A 21,226-nucleotide genomic window follows, 5' to 3' on the forward strand; every position below is an offset into this window, starting at 1 on the left:
CAATGTGCTGGTTGCTGAGCTGGTCTCTGTGGTTGATGAGCTGGTCTCTGTGGTTGGTGAGCTGGTCTCTGTTGTCGATGTGCTGGTTTTTGTGGTTGGTCAGCTGGTCTCTGTGGTTGACGTGCTGGTCTCTGTGGTTGATGTGCTGGTCTCTGTGGTTGATGTGCTGGTGTCTGTTGTCGGTGTGCTGCGTGGTGAGCTGGTCTCAGTGGTTGATGAGCTGGTCTCTGTGGCTGACGTGCTGGTCTCTGTGGTTGACGTGCTGGTCTCTGTGGTTGATGTGCTGGTCTCTGTGGTTGATGTGCTGGTGACTGTTGTCGATGTGCTGGTTGGTGAGCTGGTCTCTGTGGTTGATGTGCTGGTCTCTGTGGTTGATGTGCTGGTCTCTGTGGTCAGTGTGCTGGTCTCTGTGGTTGATGTGCTGGTCTCTGTGCTCAGTGTGCTGGTCTCTGTGGTTGACGTGCTGGTCTCTGTGTTTGATGTGCTGGTGTCTGTTGTCGATGTGCTGGTTGGTGAGCTGGTCTCTGTGGTTGATGTGCTGGTGTCTGTTGTCGGTGTGCTGGTTGGTGAGCTGGTCTCTGTGGTTGATTTGCTGGTCTCTGTGGTTGACGTGCTGGTCTCTGTGGTTGGTGTGCTGGACTCTGTGGTCATTGTGCTGGATTCTGCAGTCGTTGTGCTGGACTCTGCGGTCAATGTGCTGGTATCTATTGTCGGTGTGCTGGTTGGTGAGCTGGACTCTGTGGTTGATGTGCTGGTCTCTGTGGTTGACGTGCTGGTCTCTGTGGTTGATGTGCTTGTGTCTGTTGTCGATGTGCTGGTTGGTGAGCTGGACTCTTTGGTTGGTGAGCTGGACTCTGTGGTCAGTGTGCTGCTCTCTGTGGTTGATGTGCTGCTCTCTGTAGTTGATGTGCTGGTGTCTGTTGTCGGTGTGCTGGTTGGTGAGCTGGACTCTGTGGTTGGTGAGCTGGACTCTGTGGTCAGTGTGCTGGTCTCTGTGGTTGATGTGCTGGTCTCTGTAGTTGATGTGCTGGTGTCTGTTGTCGGTGTGCTGGTTGATGTGCTGGTCTCTGTGGTTGACGTGCTGGTCTCTGTGGTTGATGTGCTGGTGTCTGTTGTCGATGTGCTGGTTGGTGAGCTGGACTCTGTGGTTGGTGAGCTGGACTCTGTGGTCAGTGTGCTGGTCTCTGTGGTTGGTGTGCTGGTCTCTGTGGTTGATGTGCTGGTCTCTGTGGTTGACGTGCTGGACTCTGTGGTCATTGTGCTGGTCTCTGTGGTTGATGTGCTGGACTGTGCGGTCGGTGTGCTGGACTCTGTGGTCAGTGTGTTGGTCTCTGTTGTCAGTGTGCTGGTCTCTGTGGTTGACGTGCTGGTCTCTGTGGTTGATGTGCTGGTCTCTGTGGTTGGTGTGCTGGTCTCTGTGGTTGATGTGCTGGTCTCTGTGGTTGACGTGCTAGTCTCTGTGGTTGGTGTGCTGGTCTCTGTTGTCGATATGCTGGTGTCTGTTGTCGATGTGCTGGTTGGTGAGCTGTTCTCTGTGGTTGGTGTGCTGGTCTCTGTGGTTGATGTGCTGGTCTCTGTGGTTGATGTGCTGGTGTCTGTTGTCGGTGTGCTGGTTGGTGAGCTGGTCTCTGTGGTTGGTGTGCTGGTCTCTGTGGTTGATGTGCTGGTCTCTGTGGTTGACGTGCTGGTGTCTGTTGTCGGTGTGCTGGTTGGTGAGCTGGTCTCTGTGGTTGGTGAGCTGGTCTCTGTGGTTGATGTGCTGGTCTCTGTGGTTGATGTGCTGGTCTCTGTGGTCAGTGTGCTGGTCTCTGTGGTTGACGTGCTGGTCTCTGTGTTTGATGTGCTGGTGTCTGTTGTCGGTGTGCTGGTTGGTGTGCTGGTCTCTGTGGTTGATGTGCTGGTCTCTGTGGTTGAGGTGCTGGTCTCTGTGGTTGACGTTCTGGTCTCTGTGGTTGAGGTGCTGGTCTCTGTGGTTGACGTGCTGGTGTCTGTTGTCGGTGTGCTGGTTGGTGAGCTGGTCTCTGTGGTTGGTGTGCTGGTCTCTGTGGTTGATGTGCTGGTCTCTGTGGTTGACGTGCTGGTCTCTGTGGTTAATGTGCTGGTGTCTGTGGTTGATGTGCTGGTGTCTGTTGTCGGTGTGCTGGTTGGTGAGCTGTTCTCTGTGGTTGGTGTGCTGGTCTCTGTGGTTGATGTGCTGGTCTCTGTGGTTGACGTGCTGGTCTCTGTGGTTGATGTGCTGGTCTCTGTGGTTGATGTGCTGGTCTCTGTGGTTGATGTGCTGGTGTCTGTTGTCGATGTGCTGGTTGCTGAGCTGGTCTCTGTGGTTGATGAGCTGGTCTCTGTGGTTGGTGAGCTGGTCTCTGTTGTCGATGTGCTGGTGTCTGTTGTCGGTGTGCTGGGTGGTGAGCTGGTCTCAGTGGTTGATGAGCTGGTCTCTGTGGTTGACGTGCTGGTCTCTGTGGTTGATGTGCTGGTCTCTGTGGTTGATGTGCTGGTGACTGTTGTCGATGTGCTGGTTGGTGAGCTGGTCTCTGTGGTTGATGTGCTGGTCTCTGTGGTTGATGTGCTGGTCTCTGTGGTCAGTGTGCTGGTCTCTGTGGTTGACGTGCTGGTCTCTGTGTTTGATGTGCTGGTGTCTGTTGTCGATGTGCTGGTTGGTGAGCTGGTCTCTGTGGTTGATGTGCTGGTGTCTGTTGTCGGTGTGCTGGTTGGTGAGCTGGTCTCTGTGGTTGATTTGCTGGTCTCTGTGGTTGACGTGCTGGTCTCTGTGGTTGGTGTGCTGGACTCTGTGGTCATTGTGCTGAATTCTGCAGTCGTTGTGCTGGACTCTGCGGTCAATGTGCTGGTATCTATTGTCGGTGTGCTGGTTGGTGAGCTGGACTCTGTGGTTGATGTGCTGGTCTCTGTGGTTGACGTGCTGGTCTCTGTGGTTGATGTGCTGGTGTCTGTTGTCGATGTGCTGGTTGGTGAGCTGGACTCTGTGGTTGGTGAGCTGGACTCTGTGGTCAGTGTGCTGGTCTCTGTGGTTGACGTGCTGGTCTCTGTGGTTGATGTGCTGGTCTCTGTGGTTGGTGTGCTGGTCTCTGTGGTTGATGTGCTGGTCTCTGTGGTTGATGTGCTGGTCTCTGTTGTTGATGTGCTGGACTCTGTGGTCGTTGTGCTGGTCTCTGTGGTTGATGTGCTGGACTGTGCGGTTGGTGTGCTGGACTCTGTGGTCAGTGTGTTGGTCTCTGTTGTCAGTGTGCTGGTCTCTGTGGTTGACGTGCTGGTCTCTGTGGTTGATGTGCTGGTCTCTGTGGTTGACGTGCTGGTCTCTGTGGTTGGTGTGCTGGTCTCTGTTGTCGATGTGCTGGTGTCTGTTGTCGATGTGCTGGTTGGTGAGCTGTTCTCTGTGGTTGGTGTGCTGGTCTCTGTGGTTGATGTGCTGGTCTCTGTGGTTGACGTGCTGGTGTCTGTTGTCGGTGTGCTGGTTGGTGAGCTGGTCTCTGTGGTTGGTGTGCTGGTCTCTGTGGTTGATGTGCTGGTCTCTGTGGTTGACGTGCTGGTGTCTGTTGTCGGTGTGCTGGTTGGTGAGCTGGTCTCTGTGGTTGGTGTGCTGGTCTCTGTGGTTGATGTGCTGGTCTCTGTGGTTGACGTGCTGGTCTCTGTGGTTGGTGTGCTGGTCTCTGTGGTTGGTGAGCTGGTCTCTGTGGTTGGTGTGCTGGTCTCTGTGGTTGATGTGCTGGTCTCTGTGGTTGACGTGCTGGTCTCTGTGGTTGGTGAGCTGGTCTCTGTGGTTGATGTGCTGGTCTCTGTGGTTGGTGTGCTGGTCTCTGTGGTTGGTGTGCTGCTCTCTGTGGTTGGTGAGCTGGTCTCTGTGGTTGATGTGCTGGTCTCTGTGGTTGGTGTGCTGGTCTCTGTGGTTGACGTGCTGGTCTCTGTGGTTGATGTGCTGGTCTCTGTGGTTGGTGAGCTGGTCTCTGTGGTTGATGTGCTGGTCTCTGTGGTTGGTGAGCTGGTCTCTGTGGTCAGTGTGCTGGTCTCTGTGGTTGGTGTGCTGGTCTCTGTGGTTGATGTGCTGGTATCTGTGGTTGATGTGCTGGTCTCTGTGGTCAGTGTGCTGGTCTCTGTGGTTGATGTGCTGGTCTCTGTGGTCGTTGTGCTGGTCTCTGTGGTTGGTGAGCTGGTCTCTGTGGTTGGTGTGCTGGTCTCTGTGGTTGATGTGCTGGTCTCTGTGGTTGGTGTGCTGGTCTCTGTGGTTGATGTGCTGGTCTCTGTGGTTGATGTGCTGGTCTCTGTGGTTGGTGTGCTGGTCTCTGTGGTTGGTGTGCTGGTCTCTGTGGTCGTTGTGCTGGTCTCTGTGGTTGGTGAGCTGGTCTCTGTGGTTGGTGTGCTGGTCTCTGTGGTTGATGTGCTGGTCTCTGTGGTTGATGTGCTGGTCTCTGTGGTCAGTGTGCTGGTCTCTGTGGTCGTTGTGCTGGTCTCTGTGGTCGTTGTGGTGGTCTCTGTGGTCAGTGTGCTGGTCTCTGTGGTTGATGTGCTGGTCTCTGTGGTTGATGTGCTGGTCTCTGGTCAGTGTGCTGGTCTCTGTGGTTGATGTGCTGGTCTCTGTGGTCAGTGTGCTGGTCTCTGTGGTCGTTGTGCTGGTCTCTGTGGTCGTTCTGCTGGTCTCTGTGCTTGTTATGCTGGACTCTGCAGTTGATGTGCTGGATGGTGTGGTTGGTGTGCTGGACTCTGTGATCATTGTGCTGGACTCTGCAGTCGTTGTGCTGGACTCTGCGGTCAATGTGCTGGTATATGTTGTCGATGTGCTGGTTGCTGAGCTGGTCTCTGTGGTTGGTGAGCTGGTCTCTGTTGTCGATGTGCTGGTTTTTGTGGTTGGTCAGCTGGTCTCTGTGGTTGACATGCTGGTCTATGTGGTTGATGTGCTGGTCTCTGTGGTTGATGTGCTGGTGTCTGTTGTCGGTGTGCTGGGTGGTGAGCTGGTCTCAGTGGTTGATGCGCTGGTCTCTGTGGCTGACGTGCTGGTCTCTGTGGTTGACGTGCTGGTCTCTGTGGTTGATGTGCTGGTCTCTGTGGTTGACGTGCTGGTCTCTGTGGTTGGTGTGCTGGTCTCTGTGGTTGATGTGCTGGTCTCTGTGGTTGATGTGCTGGTGTCTGTTGTCGGTGTGCTGGGTGGTGGGCTGGTCTCAGTGGTTGATGCGCTGGTCTCTGTGGCTGACGTGCTGGTCTCTGTGGTTGACGTGCTGGTCTCTGTGGTTGATGTGCTGGTGTCTGTTGTCGGTGTGCTGGTTGGTGAGCTGGTCTCTGTGGTTGGTGTGCTGGTCTCTGTGGTTGATGTGCTGGTCTCTGTGGTTGACGTGCTGGTGTCTGTTGTCGGTGTGCTGGTTGGTGAGCTGGTCTCTGTGGTTGGTGTGCTGGTCTCTGTGGTTGATGTGCTGGTCTCTGTGGTTGACGTGCTGGTCTCTGTGGTTGATGTGCTGGTGTCTGTGGTTGATGTGCTGGTGTCTGTTGTCGGTGTGCTGGTTGGTGAGCTGTTCTCTGTGGTTGGTGTGCTGGTCTCTGTGGTTGATGTGCTGGTCTCTGTGGTTGACGTGCTGGTCTCTGTGGTTGGTGAGCTGGTCTCTGTGGTTGATGTGCTGGTCTCTGTGGTTGGTGTGCTGGTCTCTGTGGTTGGTGTGCTGCTCTCTGTGGTTGGTGAGCTGGTCTCTGTGGTTGATGTGCTGGTCTCTGTGGTTGGTGTGCTGGTCTCTGTGGTTGACGTGCTGGTCTCTGTGGTTGATGTGCTGGTCTCTGTGGTTGGTGAGCTGGTCTCTGTGGTTGATGTGCTGGTCTCTGTGGTTGGTGAGCTGGTCTCTGTGGTCAGTGTGCTGGTCTCTGTGGTTGACGTGCTGCACTCTGTGGTCGTTGTGCTGGTCTCTGTGCTTGCAATGCTGGACTCTGCAGTTGATGTGCTGGATGGTGTGGTCGTTGTGCTGGTCTCTGTGCTTGCAATGCTGGACTCTGCAGTCGTTGTGCTGGACTCTGCGGTCAATGTGCTGGTTGCTGAGCTGGTCTCTGTGGTTGATGAGCTGGTCTCTGTGGTTGGTGAGCTGGTCTCTGTTGTCGATGTGCTGGTTTTTGTGGTTGGTCAGCTGGTCTCTGTGGTTGACGTGCTGGTCTCTGTGGTTGATGTGCTGGTCTCTGTGGTTGATGTGCTGGTGTCTGTTGTCGGTGTGCTGCGTGGTGAGCTGGTCTCAGTGGTTGATGAGCTGGTCTCTGTGGCTGACGTGCTGGTCTCTGTGGTTGACGTGCTGGTCTCTGTGGTTGATGTGCTGGTCTCTGTGGTTGATGTGCTGGTGACTGTTGTCGATGTGCTGGTTGGTGAGCTGGTCTCTGTGGTTGATGTGCTGGTCTCTGTGGTTGATGTGCTGGTCTCTGTGGTCAGTGTGCTGGTCTCTGTGGTTGATGTGCTGGTCTCTGTGGTCAGTGTGCTGGTCTCTGTGGTTGACGTGCTGGTCTCTGTGTTTGATGTGCTGGTGTCTGTTGTCGATGTGCTGGTTGGTGAGCTGGTCTCTGTGGTTGATGTGCTGGTGTCTGTTGTCGGTGTGCTGGTTGGTGAGCTGGTCTCTGTGGTTGATTTGCTGGTCTCTGTGGTTGACGTGCTGGTCTCTGTGGTTGGTGTGCTGGACTCTGTGGTCATTGTGCTGGATTCTGCAGTCGTTGTGCTGGACTCTGCGGTCAATGTGCTGGTATCTATTGTCGGTGTGCTGGTTGGTGAGCTGGACTCTGTGGTTGATGTGCTGGTCTCTGTGGTTGACGTGCTGGTCTCTGTGGTTGATGTGCTGGTGTCTGTTGTCGATGTGCTGGTTGGTGAGCTGGACTCTGTGGTTGATGTGCTGGTCTCTGTGGTTGACGTGCTGGTCTCTGTGGTTGATGTGCTGGTGTCTGTTGTCGATGTGCTGGTTGGTGAGCTGGACTCTGTGGTTGGTGAGCTGGACTCTGTGGTCAGTGTGCTGGACTCTGTGGTTGATGTGCTGGTCTCTGTGGTTGGTGTGCTGGTCTCTGTGGTTGATGTGCTGGTCTCTGTGGTTGACGTGCTGGACTCTGTGGTCATTGTGCTGGTCTCTGTGGTTGATGAGCTGGACTGTGCGGTCGGTGTGCTGGACTCTGTGGTCAGTGCGTTGGTCTCTGTTGTCAGTGTGCTGGTCTCTGTGGTTGACGTGCTGGTCTCTGTGGTTGATGTGCTGGTCTCTGTGGTTGGTGTGCTGGTCTCTGTGGTTGATGTGCTGGTCTCTGTGGTTGACGTGCTGGTCTCTGTGGTTGGTGTGCTGGTCTCTGTTGTCGATATGCTGGTGTCTGTTGTCGATGTGCTGGTTGGTGAGCTGTTCTCTGTGGTTGGTGTGCTGGTCTCTGTGGTTGATGTGCTGGTCTCTGTGGTTGACGTGCTGGTGTCTGTTGTCGGTGTGCTGGTTGGTGAGCTGGTCTCTGTGGTTGGTGTGCTGGTCTCTGTGGTTGATGTGCTGGTCTCTGTGGTTGACGTGCTGGTGTCTGTTGTCGGTGTGCTGGTTGGTGAGCTGGTCTCTGTGGTTGGTGAGCTGGTCTCTGTGGTTGATGTGCTGGTCTCTGTGGTTGATGTGCTGCTCTCTGTGGTCAGTGTGCTGGTCTCTGTGGTTGACGTGCTGGTCTCTGTGTTTGATGTGCTGGTGTCTGTTGTCGGTGTGCTGGTTGGTGTGCTGGTCTCTGTGGTTGATGTGCTGGTCTCTGTGGTTGAGGTGCTGGTCTCTGTGGTTGACGTTCTGGTCTCTGTGGTTGAGGTGCTGGTCTCTGTGGTTGACGTGCTGGTGTCTGTTGTCGGTGTGCTGGTTGGTGAGCTGGTCTCTGTGGTTGGTGTGCTGGTCTCTGTGGTTGATGTGCTGGTCTCTGTGGTTGACGTGCTGGTCTCTGTGGTTAATGTGCTGGTGTCTGTGGTTGATGTGCTGGTGTCTGTTGTCGGTGTGCTGGTTGGTGAGCTGTTCTCTGTGGTTGGTGTGCTGGTCTCTGTGGTTGGTGAGCTGGTCTCTGTTGTCGTTGTGCTGGTGTCTGTTGTCGGTGTGCTGGGTGGTGAGCTGGTCTCAGTGGTTGATGAGCTGGTCTCTGTGGTTGACGTGCTGGTCTCTGTGGTTGATGTGCTGGTCTCTGTGGTTGATGTGCTGGTGACTGTTGTCGATGTGCTGGTTGGTGAGCTGGTCTCTGTGGTTGATGTGCTGGTCTCTGTGGTTGATGTGCTGGTCTCTGTGGTCAGTGTGCTGGTCTCTGTGGTTGACGTGCTGGTCTCTGTGTTTGATGTGCTGGTGTCTGTTGTCGATGTGCTGGTTGGTGAGCTGGTCTCTGTGGTTGATGTGCTGGTGTCTGTTGTCGGTGTGCTGGTTGGTGAGCTGGTCTCTGTGGTTGATTTGCTGGTCTCTGTGGTTGACGTGCTGGTCTCTGTGGTTGGTGTGCTGGACTCTGTGGTCATTGTGCTGAATTCTGCAGTCGTTGTGCTGGACTCTGCGGTCAATGTGCTGGTATCTATTGTCGGTGTGCTGGTTGGTGAGCTGGACTCTGTGGTTGATGTGCTGGTCTCTGTGGTTGACGTGCTGGTCTCTGTGGTTGATGTGCTGGTGTCTGTTGTCGATGTGCTGGTTGGTGAGCTGGACTCTGTGGTTGGTGAGCTGGACTCTGTGGTCAGTGTGCTGGTCTCTGTGGTTGACGTGCTGGTCTCTGTGGTTGGTGTGCTGGTCTCTGTGGTTGATGTGCTGGTCTCTGTGGTTGATGTGCTGGTCTCTGTTGTTGATGTGCTGGACTCTGTGGTCGTTGTGCTGGTCTCTGTGGTTGATGTGCTGGACTGTGCGGTTGGTGTGCTGGACTCTGTGGTCAGTGTGTTGGTCTCTGTTGTCAGTGTGCTGGTCTCTGTGGTTGACGTGCTGGTCTCTGTGGTTGATGTGCTGGTCTCTGTGGTTGACGTGCTGGTCTCTGTGGTTGGTGTGCTGGTCTCTGTTGTCGATGTGCTGGTGTCTGTTGTCGATGTGCTGGTTGGTGAGCTGTTCTCTGTGGTTGGTGTGCTGGTCTCTGTGGTTGATGTGCTGGTCTCTGTGGTTGACGTGCTGGTGTCTGTTGTCGGTGTGCTGGTTGGTGAGCTGGTCTCTGTGGTTGGTGTGCTGGTCTCTGTGGTTGATGTGCTGGTCTCTGTGGTTGACGTGCTGGTGTCTGTTGTCGGTGTGCTGGTTGGTGAGCTGGTCTCTGTGGTTGGTGTGCTGGTCTCTGTGGTTGATGTGCTGGTCTCTGTGGTTGATGTGCTGGTCTCTGTGGTTGATGTGCTGGTGTCTGTGGTTGATGTGCTGGTGTCTGTTGTCGGTGTGCTGGTTGGTGAGCTGTTCTCTGTGGTTGGTGTGCTGGTCTCTGTGGTGGATGTGCTGGTCTCTGTGGTTGACGTGCTGGTCTCTGTGGTTGGTGAGCTGGTCTCTGTGGTTGATGTGCTGGTCTCTGTGGTTGGTGTGCTGGTCTCTGTGGTTGGTGTGCTGCTCTCTGTGGTTGGTGAGCTGGTCTCTGTGGTTGATGTGCTGGTCTCTGTGGTTGGTGTGCTGGTCTCTGTGGTTGACGTGCTGGTCTCTGTGGTTGATGTGCTGGTCTCTGTGGTTGGTGAGCTGGTCTCTGTGCTTGATGTGCTGGTCTCTGTGGTCAGTGTGCTGGTCTCTGTGGTTGATGTGCTGGTCTCTGTGGTTGGTGAGCTGGTCTCTGTGGTTGATTTGCTGGTCTCTGTGGTTGATGTGCTGGTCTCTGTGGTCAGTGTGCTGGTCTCTGTGGTTGATGTGCTGGTCTCTGTGGTCAGTGTGCTGGTCTCTGTGGTTGGTGAGCTGGTCTCTGTGGTCAGTGTGCTGGTCTCTGTGGTTGATGTGCTGGTCTCTGTGGTCGTTGTGCTGGTCTCTGAGGTCAGTGTGCTGGTCTCTGTGGTTGATGTGCTGGTCTCTGTGGTCAGTGTGCTGGTCTCTGTGGTTGATGTGCTGGTCTCTGTGGTTGATGTGCTGGTCTCTGTGGTTGATGTGCTGGTCTCTGTGGTCAGTGTGCTGGTCTCTGTGGTCGTTGTGCTGGTCTCTGTGGTTGATGTGCTGGTCTCTGTGGTCAGTGTGCTGGTCTCTGTGGTCGTTGTGCTGGTCTCTGTGGTCGTTCTGCTGGTCTCTGTGGTCAGTGTGCTGGTCTCTGTGGTTGTTATGCTGGACTCTGCAGTTGATGTGCTGGATGGTGTGGTTGGTGTGCTGGACTCTGTGATCACTGTGCTGGACTCTGCAGTCGTTGTGCTGGACTCTGCGGTCAATGTGCTGGTATATGTTGTCGATGTGCTGGTTGCTGAGCTGGTCTCTGTGGTTGATGAGCTGGTCTCTGTGGTTGGTGAGCTGGTCTCTGTTGTCGATGTGCTGGTTTTTGTGGTTGGTCAGCTGGTCTCTGTGGTTGACATGCTGGTCTCTGTGGTTGATGTGCTGGTCTCTGTGGTTGATGTGCTGGTGTCTGTTGTCGGTGTGCTGGGTGGTGAGCTGGTCTCAGTGGTTGATGCGCTGGTCTCTGTGGCTGACGTGCTGGTCTCTGTGGTTGACGTGCTGGTCTCTGTGGTTGATGTGCTGGTCTCTGTGGTTGACGTGCTGGTCTCTGTTGTTGGTGTGCTGGTCTCTGTTGTCGATGTGCTGGTGTCTGTTGTCGATGTGCTGGTTGGTGAGCTGTTCTCTGTGGTTGGTGTGCTGGTCTCTGTTGTTGATGTGCTGGTCTCTGTGGTTGACGTGCTGGTGTCTGTTGTCGGTGTGCTGGTTGGTGAGCTGGTCTCTGTGGTTGGTGTGCTGGTCTCTGTGGTTGATGTGCTGGTCTCTGTGGTTGACGTGCTGGTGTCTGTTGTCGGTGTGCTGGTTGGTGAGCTGGTCTCTGTGGTTGGTGTGCTGGTCTCTGTGGTTGATGTGCTGGTCTCTGTGGTTGATGTGCTGGTGTCTGTGGTTGATGTGCTGGTGTCTGTTGTCGGTGTGCTGGTTGGTGAGCTGTTCTCTGTGGTTGGTGTGCTGGTCTCTGTGGTTGATGTGCTGGTCTCTGTGGTTGACGTGCTGGTCTCTGTGGTTGGTGAGCTGGTCTCTGTGGTTGATGTGCTGGTCTCTGTGGTTGGTGTGCTGGTCTCTGTGGTTGGTGTGCTGCTCTCTGTGGTTGGTGAGCTGGTCTCTGTGGTTGATGTGCTGGTCTCTGTGGTTGGTGTGCTGGTCTCTGTGGTTGACGTGCTGGTCTCTGTGGTTGATGTGCTGGTCTCTGTGGTTGGTGAGCTGGTCTCTGTGGTTGATGTGCTGGTCTCTGTGGTTGGTGAGCTGGTCTCTGTGGTCAGTGTGCTGGTCTCTGTGGTTGACGTGCTGCACTCTGTGGTCGTTGTGCTGGTCTCTGTGCTTGCAATGCTGGACTCTGCAGTTGATGTGCTGGATGGTGTGGTTGGTGTGCTGGACTCTGTGATCATTGTGCTGGACTCTGCAGTCGTTGTGCTGGACTCTGCGGTCAATGTGCTGGTTGCTGAGCTGGTCTCTGTGGTTGATGAGCTGGTCTCTGTGGTTGGTGAGCTGGTCTCTGTTGTCGATGTGCTGGTTTTTGTGGTTGGTCAGCTGGTCTCTGTGGTTGACGTGCTGGTCTCTGTGGTTGATGTGCTGGTCTCTGTGGTTGATGTGCTGGTGTCTGCTGTCGGTCTGCTGCGTGGTGAGCTGGTCTCAGTGGTTGATGAGCTGGTCTCTGTGGCTGACGTGCTGGTCTCTGTGGTTGACGTGCTGGTCTCTGTGGTTGATGTGCTGGTCTCTGTGGTTGATGTGCTGGTGTCTGTTGTCGATGTGCTGGTTGGTGAGCTGGTCTCTGTGGTTGATGTGCTGGTGTCTGTTGTCGGTGTGCTGGTTGGTGAGCTGGTCTCTGTGGTTGATTTGCTGGTCTCTGTGATTGATGTGCTGGTCTCTGTGGTTGGTGTGCTGGACTCTGTGGTCATTGTGCTGGATTCTGCAGTCGTTGTGCTGGACTCTGCGGTCAATGTGCTGGTATCTATTGTCGGTGTGCTGGTTGGTGAGCTGGACTCTGTGGTTGATGTGCTGGTCTCCGTGGTTGACGTGCTGCTCTCTGTGGTTGATGTGCTGGTGTCTGTTGTCGATGTGCTGGTTGGTGAGCTGGACTCTGTGGTTGGTGAGCTGGACTCTGTGGTCAGTGTGCTGGTCTCTGTGGTTGATGTGCTGGTCTCTGTGGTTGATGTGCTGGTGTCTGTTGTCGGTGTGCTGGTTGGTGTGCTGGACTCTGTGGTTGATGTGCTGGTCTCTGTGGTTGGTGTGCTGGTCTCTGTGGTTGACGTGCTGGTTCTGTGGTTGACGTGCTGGACTCTGTGGTCATTGTGCTGGTCTCTGTGGTTGATGTGCTGGACTGTGCGGTCGGTGTGCTGGACTCTGTGGTCAGTGTGTTGGTCTCTGTTGTCAGTGTGCTGGTCTCTGTGGTTGACGTGCTGGTCTCTGTGGTTGATGTGCTGGTCTCTGTGGTTGGTGTGCTGGTCTCTGTGGTTGATGTGCTGGTCTCTGTGGTTGATGTGCTGGTCTCTGTTGTTGATGTGCTGGACTCTGTGGTCGTTGTGCTGGTCTCTGTGGTTGATGTGCTGGACTGTGCGGTTGGTGTGCTGGACTCTGTTGTCAGTGTGTTGGTCTCTGTTGTCAGTGTGCTGGTCTCTGTGGTTGACGTGCTGGTCTCTGTGGTTGATGTGCTGGTCTCTGTGGTTGACGTGCTGGTCTCTGTGGTTGGTGTGCTGGTCTCTGTTGTCGATGTGCTGGTGTCTGTTGTCGATGTGCTGGTTGGTGAGCTGTTCTCTGTGGTTGGTGTGCTGGTCTCTGTGGTTGATGTGCTGGTCTCTGTGGTTGACGTGCTGGTGTCTGTTGTCGGTGTGCTGGTTGGTGAGCTGGTCTCTGTGGTTGGTGTGCTGGTCTCTGTGGTTGATGTGCTGGTCTCTGTGGTTGACGTGCTGGTGTCTGTTATCGGTGTGCTGGTTGGTGAGCTGGTCTCTGTGGTTGGTCTGCTGGTCTCTGTGGTTGATGTGCTGGTCTCTGTGGTTGACGTGCTGGTCTCTGTGGTTGATGTGCTGGTGTCTGTGGTTGATGTGCTGGTGTCTGTTGTCGGTGTGCTGGTTGGTGAGCTGTTCTCTGTGGTTGGTGTGCTGGTCTCTGTGGTTGATGTGCTGGTCTCTGTGGTTGATGTGCTGGTCTCTGTGGTTGGTGAGCTGGTCTCTGTGGTTGATGTGCTGGTCTCTGTGGTTGGTGTGCTGGTCTCTGTGGTTGGTGTGCTGGTCTCTGTTGTCGATGTGCTGGTGTCTGTTGTCGATGTGCTGGTTGGTGAGCTGTTCTTTGTGGATGGTGTGCTGGTCTCTGTGGTTGATGTGCTGGTCTCTGTGGTTGACGGGCTGGTGTCTGTTGTCGGTGTGCTGGTTGGTGAGCTGGTCTCTGTGGTTGGTGAGCTGGTCCCTGTGATTGATGTTCTGGTGTCTGTTGTCTGTGTGCTGGTTGGTGTGCTGGTCTCTGTGGTTGACGTGCTGGTCTCTGTGGTTGACGTGCTGGACTCTGTGGTTGGTGAGCTGGACTCTGTGGTTGATGTGCTGGTCTCTGTGGTTGACGTGCTGGACTCTGTGGTTGACGTGCTGGTGTCTGTGGTTGACGTGCTGGTCTCTGTTGTCGGTGTGCTGGTTGGTGAGCTGGTCTCTGTGGTTGGTGTGCTGGTCTCTGTGGTTGACGTGCTGGTCTCTGTGGTTGATGTGCTGGTCTCTGTGGTTGATGTGCTGGTCTCTGTGGTTGATGTGCTGGTGTCTATTGTCGATGTGCTGGTTGGTGAGCTGGTCACTGTGGTTGATGTGCTGGTCTCTGTGGTTGATGTGCTGGTCTCTGTGGTTGACGTGCTGGTCTCTGTGGTTGATGTGCTGGTCTCTGTGGTTGGTGAGCTGGTCTCTGTGGTTGGTGTGCTGGTCTCTTTGGTTGGTGTGCTGGACTCTGTGGTTGATGTGCTGGTCTCTGTGGTTGGTGAGCTGGTCTCTGTGGTTGATGTGCTGGTCTCTGTGGTTGATGTGCTGGTCTCTGTGGTTGGTGTGCTGGTCTCTGTGGTCAGTGTGCTGGTCTCTGTGGTTGATGTGCTGGTCTCTGTGGTTGGTGAGCTGGTCTCTGTGGTTGATGTGCTGGTCTCTGTGGTTGGTGAGCTGGTCTCTGTGGTTGATGTGCTGGTCTCTGTGGTTGATGTGCTGGTCTCTGTGGTCAGTGTGCTGGTCTCTGTGGTTGATGTGCTGGTCTCTGTGGTCGTTGTGCTGGTCTCAGTGGTCAGTGTGCTGGTCTCTGTGGTTGATGTGCTGGTCTCTGTGGTCAGTGTGCTGGTCTCTGTGGTTGATGTGCTGGTCTCTGTGGTTGGTGTGCTGGTCTCTGTGGTTGGTGTGCTGGTCTCTGTGGTTGATGTGCTGGTCTCTGTGGTCAGTGTGCTGGTCTCTGTGGTTGGTGTGCTGGTCTCTGTGGTTGATGTGCTGGTCTCTGTGGTTGATGTGCTGGTCTCTGTGGTTGGTGTGCTGGTCTCTGTGGTCGTTGTGCTGGTCTCTGTGGTTGATGTGCTGGTCTCTGTGGTCAGTGTGCTGGTCTCTGTGGTCGTTGTGCTGGTCTCTGTGGTTGATGTGCTGGTCTCTGTGGTTGGTGTGCTGGTCTCTGTGGTCAGTGTGCTGGTCTCTGTGGTTGATGTGCTGGTCTCTGTGGTCGTTGTGCTGGTCTCTGTGGTTGGTGAGCTGGTCTCTGTGGTTGGTGAGCTGGTCTCTGTGGTTGATGTGCTGGTCTCTGTGGCTGGTGAGCTGGTCTCTGTGGTCAGTGTGCTGGTCTCTATGGTTGGTGTGCTGGTCTCTGTGGTTGATGTGCTGGTCTCTGTGGTTGATGTGCTGGTCTCTGTGGTCAGTGTGCTGGTCTCTGTGGTTGACGTGCTGGTCTCTGTGGTTGATGTGCTGGTGTCTGTTGTCGGTGTGCTGGGTGGTGAGCTGGTCTCAGTGGTTGATGAGCTGGTCTCTGTGGTTGATGTGCTGGTCTCTGTGGTTGACGTGCTGGTCTCTGTGGTTGATGTGCTGGTGTCTGTGGTTGATGTGCTGGTCTCTTTGGTTGATGTGCTGGTCTCTGTGGTTGATGTGCTGGACTCTGTGGTCAGTGTGCTGGTCTCTGTGGTTGATGTGCTGGTCTCTGTGGTCAGTGTGCTGGTCTCTGTGGTTGATGTGCTGGTCTCTGTGGTTGATGTGCTGGTCTCTGTGGTTGGTGAGCTGGTCTCTGTGGTCAGTGTGCTGGTCTCTGTGGTTGATGTGCTGGTCTCTGTGGTCGTTGTGCTGGTCTCTGTGGTTGATGTGCTGGTCTCTGTGGTTGGTGTGCTGGTCTCTGTGGTTGATGTGCTGGTCTCTGTGGTTGATGTGCTGGTCTCTGTGGTTGGTGAGCTGGTCTCTGTGGTTGATATGCTGGTCTCTGTGGTTGACGTGCTGGTCACTGTGGTTGACGTGCTAGTCTCTGTGGTTGATGTGCTGGTCTCTGTGGTTGATGTGCTGGTCTCTGTGGTTGATGTGCTGGTCTCTGTGGTCGTTGTGCTGGTCTCTGTGCTTGCAATGCTGGACTCTGCAGTTGATGTGCTGGATGGTGTGGTTGGTGTGCTGGACTCTGTGATCATTGTGCTGGACTCTGCAGTCGTTGTGCTGGACTCTGCGGTCAATGTGCTGGTATATGTTGTCGATGTGCTGGTTGCTGAGCTGGTCTCTGTGGTTGATGAGCTGGTCTCTGTGGTTGGTGAGCTGGTCTCTGTTGTCGATGTGCTGGTTTTTGTGGTTGGTCAGCTGGTCTCTGTGGTTGACGTGCTGGTCTCTGTGGTTGATGTGCTGGTCTCTGTGGTTGATGTGCTGGTGTCTGTTGTCGGTGTGCTGGGTGGTGAGCTGGTCTCAGTGGTTGATGAGCTGGTCTCTGTGGTTGACGTGCTGGTCTCTGTGGTTGACGTGCTGGTCTCTGTGGTTGATGCGCTGGTCTCTGTGGTTGATGTGCTGGTGACTGTTGTCGATGTGCTGGTTGGTGAGCTGGTCTCTGTGGTTGATGTGCTGGTCTCTGTGGTTGATGTGCTGGTCTCTGTGGTCAGTGTGCTGGTCTCTGTGGTTGATGTGCTGGTCTCTGTGGTTGATGTGCTTGTCTCTGTGGACAGTGTGCTGGTCTCTGTGGTTGACGTGCTGGTCTCTGTGTTTGATGTGCTCGTGTCTGTTGTCGATGTGCTGGTTGGTGAGCTGGTCTCTGTGGTTGATGTGCTGGTGTCTGTTGTCGGTGTGCTGGTTGGTGAGCTGGTCTCTGTGGTTGATTTGCTGGTCTCTGTGGTTGGTGTGCTGGACTCTGTGGTCATTGTGCTGGATTCTGCAGTCGTTGTGCTGGACTCTGCGGTCAATGTGCTGGTATCTATTGTCGGTGTGCTGGTTGGTGAGCTGGACTCTGTGGTTGATGTGCTGGTCTCTGTGGTTGACGTGCTGGTCTCTGTGGTTGATGTGCTGGTGTCTGTTGTCGATGTGCTGGTTGGTGAGCTGGACTCTGTGGTTGGTGAGCTGGACTCTGTGGTCAGTGTGCTGGTCTCTGTGGTTGATGTGCTGGTCTCTGTCGTTGATGTGCTGGTGTCTGTTGTCGGTGTGCTGGTTGGTGTGCTGGACTCTGTGGTTGATGTGCTGGTCTCTGTGGTTGGTGTGCTGGTCTCTGTGGTTGATGTGCTGGTCTCTGTGGTTGACGTGCTGGACTCTGTGGTCATTGTGCTGGTCTCTGTGGTTGATGTGCTGGACTGTGCGGTTGGTGTGCTGGACTCTGTGGTCAGTGTGTTGGTCTCTGTTGTCAGTGTGCTGGTCTCTGTGGTTGACGTGCTGGTCTCTGTGGTTGATGTGCTGGTCTCTGTGGTTGGTGTGCTGGCCTCTGTGTTTGATGTGCTGGTCTCTGTGGTTGATGTGCTGGTCTCTGTTGTTGATGTGCTGGACTCTGTGGTCGTTGTGCTGGTCTCTGTGGTTGATGTGCTGGACTGTGCGGTTGGTGTGCTGGACTCTGTGGTCAGTGTGTTGGTCTCTGTTGTCAGTGTACTGGTCTCTGTGGTTGACGTGCTGCTCTCTGTGGTTGATGTGCTGGTCTCTGTGGTTGACGTGCTGGTCTCTGTGGTTGGTGTGCTGGTCTCTGTTGTCGATGTGCTGGTGTCTGTTGTCGATGTGCTGGTTGGTGAGCTGTTCTCTGTGGTTGGTGTGCTGGTCTCTGTGGTTGATGTGCTGGTCTCTGTGGTTGACGTGCTGGTGTCTGTTGTCGGTGTGCTGGTTGGTGAGCTGGTCTCTGTGGTTGGTGTGCTGGTCTCTGTGGTTGATGTGCTGTTCTCTGTGGTTGACGTGCTGGTGTCTGTTGTCGGTGTGCTGGTTGGTGAGCTGGTCTCTGTGGTTGGTGTGCTGGTCTCTGTGGTTGATGTGCTGGTCTCTGTGGTTGACGTGCTGGTCTCTGTGGTTGATGTGCTGGTGTCTGTGGTTGATGTGCTGGTGTCTGTTGTCGGTGTGCTGGTTGGTGAGCTGTTCTCTGTGGTTGGTGTGCTGGTCTCTGTGGTTGATGTGCTGGTCTCTGTGGTTGATGTGCTGGTGTCTGTTGTCGGTGTGCTGGTTGGTGAGCTGGTCTCTGTGGTTGGTGTGCTGGTCTCTGTGGTTGATGTGCTGGTCTCTGTGGTTGATATGCTGGTCTCTGTGGTTGACGTGCTGGTCTCTGTGGTTGACGTGCTGGTCTCTGTGGTTGGTGAGCTGGTCTCTGTGGTTGATGTGCTGGTCTCTGTGGTTGGTGTGCTGGTCTCTGTGGTTGACGTGCTGGTCTCTGTGGTTGATGTGCTGGTCTCTGTGGTTGATGAGCTGGTCTCTGTGGTTGGTGAGCTGGTCTCTGTTGTCGATGTGCTGGTTTTTGTGGTTGGTCAGCTGGTCTCTGTGGTTGACGTGCTAGTCTCTGTGGTTGATGTGCTGGTGTCTGTTGTCGGTGTGCTGGGTGGTGAGCTGGTCTCAGTGGTTGATGAGCTGGTCTCTGTGGTTGACGTGCTGGTCTCTGTGGTTGATGTGCTGGTCTCTGTGGTTGATGTGCTGGTGACTGTTGTCGATGTGCTGGTTGGTGAGCTGGTCTCTGTGGTTGATGTGCTGGTCTCTGTGGTTGATGTGCTTGTCTCTGTGGTCAGTGTGCTGGTCTCTGTGGTTGATGTGCTGGTCTCTGTGGTTGATGTGCTGGTCTCTGTGGTCAGTGTGCTGGTCTCTGTGGTTGACGTGCTGGTCTCTGTGTTTGATGTGCTGGTGTCTGTTGTCGATGTGCTGGTTGGTGAGCTGGTCTCTGTGGTTGATGTGCTGGTGTCTGTTGTCGGTGTGCTGGTTGGTGAGCTGGTCTCTGTGGTTGATTTGCTGGTCTCTGTGGTTGACGTGCTGGTCTCTGTGGTTGGTGTGCTGGACTCTGTGGTCATTGTGCTGAATTCTGCAGTCATTGTGCTGGACTCTGCGGTCAATGTGCTGGTATCTATTGTCGGTGTGCTGGTTGGTGAGCTGGACTCTGTGGTTGATGTGCTGGTCTCTGTGGTTGACGTGCTGGTCTCTGTGGTTGATGTGCTGGTGTCTGTTGTCGATGTGCTGGTTGGTGAGCTGGACTCTGTGGTTGGTGAGCTGGACTCTGTGGTCAGTGTGCTGGTCTCTGTGGTTGACGTGCTGGTCTCTGTGGTTGATGTGCTGGTCTCTGTGGTTGTTGTGCTGGTCTCTGTTGTCGATGTGCTGGTTTTTGTGGTTGGTCAGCTGGTCTCTGTGGTTGACGTGCTGGTCTCTGTGGTTGATGTGCTGGTCTCTGTGGTTGATGTGCTGGTGTCTGTTGTCGGTGTGCTGGGTGGTGAGCTGGTCTCAGTGGTTGATGAGCTGGTCTCTGTGGTTGACGTGCTGGTCTCTGTGGTTGACGTGCTGGTCTCTGTGGTTGATGCGCTGGTCTCTGTGGTTGATGTGCTGGTGACTGTTGTCGATGTGCTGGTTGGTGAGCTGGTCTCTGTGGTTGATGTGCTGGTCTCTGTGGTTGATGTGCTGGTCTCTGTGGTCAGTGTGCTGGTCTCTGTGGTTGATGTGCTGGTCTCTGTGGTTGATGTGCTTGTCTCTGTGGACAGTGTGCTGGTCTCTGTGGTTGACGTGCTGGTCTCTGTGTTTGATGTGCTCGTGTCTGTTGTCGATGTTCTGGTTGGTGAGCTGGTCTCTGTGGTTGATGTGCTGGTGTCTGTTGTCGGTGTGCTGGTTGGTGAGCTGGTCTCTGTGGTTGATTTGCTGGTCTCTGTGGTTGGTGTGCTGGACTCTGTGGTCATTGTGCTGGATTCTGCAGTCGTTGTGCTGGACTCTGCGGTCAATGTGCTGGTATCTATTGTCGGTGTGCTGGTTGGTGAGCTGGACTCTGTGGTTGATGTGCTGGTCTCTGTGGTTGACGTGCTGGTCTCTGTGGTTGATGTGCTGGTGTCTGTTGTCGATGTGCTGGTTGGTGAGCTGGACTCTGTGGTTGGTGAGCTGGACTCTGTGGTCAGTGTGCTGGTCTCTGTGGTTGATGTGCTGGTCTCTGTTGTTGATGTGCTGGTGTCTGTTGTCGGTGTGCTGGTTGGTGTGCTGGACTCTGTGGTTGATGTGCTGGTCTCTGTGGTTGGTGTGCTGGTCTCTGTGGTTGATGTGCTGGTCTCTGTGGTTGACGTGCTGGACTCTGTGGTCATTGTGCTGGTCTCTGTGGTTGATGTGCTGGACTGTGCGGTTGGTGTGCTGGACTCTGTGGTCAGTGTGTTGGTCTCTGTTGTCAGTGTGCTGGTCTCTGTGGTTGACGTGCTGGTCTCTGTGGTTGATGTGCTGGTCTCTGTGGTTGGTGGGCTGGTCTCTGTGTTTGATGTGCTGGTCTCTGTGGTTGATGTGCTGGTCTCTGTTGTTGATGTGCTGGACTCTGTGGTCGTTGTGCTGGTCTCTGTGGTTGATGTGCTGGACTGTGCGGTTGGTGTGCTGGACTCTGTGGTCAGTGTGTTGGTCTCTGTTGTCAGTGTGCTGGTCTCTGTGGTTGACGTGCTGCTCTCTGTGGTGATGTGCTGGTCTCTGTGGTTGACGTGCTGGTCTCTGTGGTTGGTGTGCTGGTCTCTGTTGTCGATGTGCTGGTGTCTGTTGTCGATGTGCTGGTTGGTGAGCTGTTCTCTGTGGTTGGTGTGCTGGTCTCTGTGGTTGATGTGCTGGTCTCTGTGGTTGACGTGCTGGTGTCTGTTGTCGGTGTGCTGGTTGGTGAGCTGGTCTCTGTGGTTGGTGTGCTGGTCTCTGTGGTTGATGTGCTGTTCTCTGTGGTTGACGTGCTGGTGTCTGTTGTCGGTGTGCTGGTTGGTGAGCTGGTCTCTGTGGTTGGTGTGCTGGTCTCTGTGGTTGATGTGCTGGTCTCTGTGGTTGATGTGCTGGTGTCTGTGGTTGATGTGCTGGTGTCTGTTGTCGGTGTGCTGGTTGGTGAGCTGTTCTCTGTGGTTGGTGTGTTGGTCTCTGTGGTTGATGTGCTGGTCTCTGTGGTTGATGTGCTGGTGTCTGTTGTCGGTGTGCTGGTTGGTGAGCTGGTCTCTGTGGTTGGTGTGCTGGTCTCTGTGGTTGATGTGCTGGTCTCTGTGGTTGATATGCTGGTCTCTGTGGTTGACGTGCTGGTCTCTGTGGTTGACGTGCTGGTCTCTGTGGTTGGTGAGCTGGTCTCTGTGGTTGATGTGCTGGTCTCTGTGGTTGGTGTGCTGGTCTCTGTGGTTGACGTGCTGGTCTCTGTGGTTGATGTGCTGGTCTCTGTGGTTGATGAGCTGGTCTCTGTGGTTGGTGAGCTGGTCTCTGTTGTCGATGTGCTGGTTTTTGTGGTTGGTCAGCTGGTCTCTGTGGTTGACGTGCTGGTCTCTGTGGTTGATGTGCTGGTGTCTGTTGTCGGTGTGCTGGGTGGTGAGCTGGTCTCAGTGGTTGATGAGCTGGTCTCTGTGGCTGACGTTCTGGTCTCTGTGGTTGATGTGCTGGTCTCTGTGGTTGATGTGCTGGTGACTGTTGTCGATGTGCTGGTTGGTGAGCTGGTCTCTGTGGTTGATGTGCTGGTCTCTGTGGTTGATGTGCTGGTCTCTGTGGTCAGTGTGCTGGTCTCTGTGGTTCATGTGCTGGTCTCTATGGTTGATGTGCTGGTCTCTGTGGTCAGTGTGCTGGTCTCTGTGG

At 54.6% G+C, this 21,226-nt stretch overlaps 1 protein-coding gene across 1 annotated transcript in view; it reads right to left on the bottom strand.

Annotated features, from left to right (window-relative positions):
• LOC140198385 (uncharacterized) overlaps positions 1–21,226 on the bottom strand; it is a 116,045-nt gene that overhangs the window by 39,641 nt on the left and 55,178 nt on the right. The window contains exons 2-3 of the mRNA XM_072259481.1: positions 14,067–15,617; positions 2,451–3,938 (exon numbers count right to left, since the gene is read on the bottom strand). Of these exons, the coding sequence (XP_072115582.1) occupies positions 2,451–3,938; positions 14,067–15,617 (3,039 nt within the window). The remainder of the gene's footprint in view (positions 1–2,450; positions 3,939–14,066; positions 15,618–21,226) is intronic.

Source organism: Mobula birostris, chromosome 5 (assembly GCF_030028105.1).
Source record: "Mobula birostris isolate sMobBir1 chromosome 5, sMobBir1.hap1, whole genome shotgun sequence".
Classification (NCBI taxonomy): Eukaryota; Metazoa; Chordata; class Chondrichthyes; order Myliobatiformes; family Myliobatidae; genus Mobula; species Mobula birostris.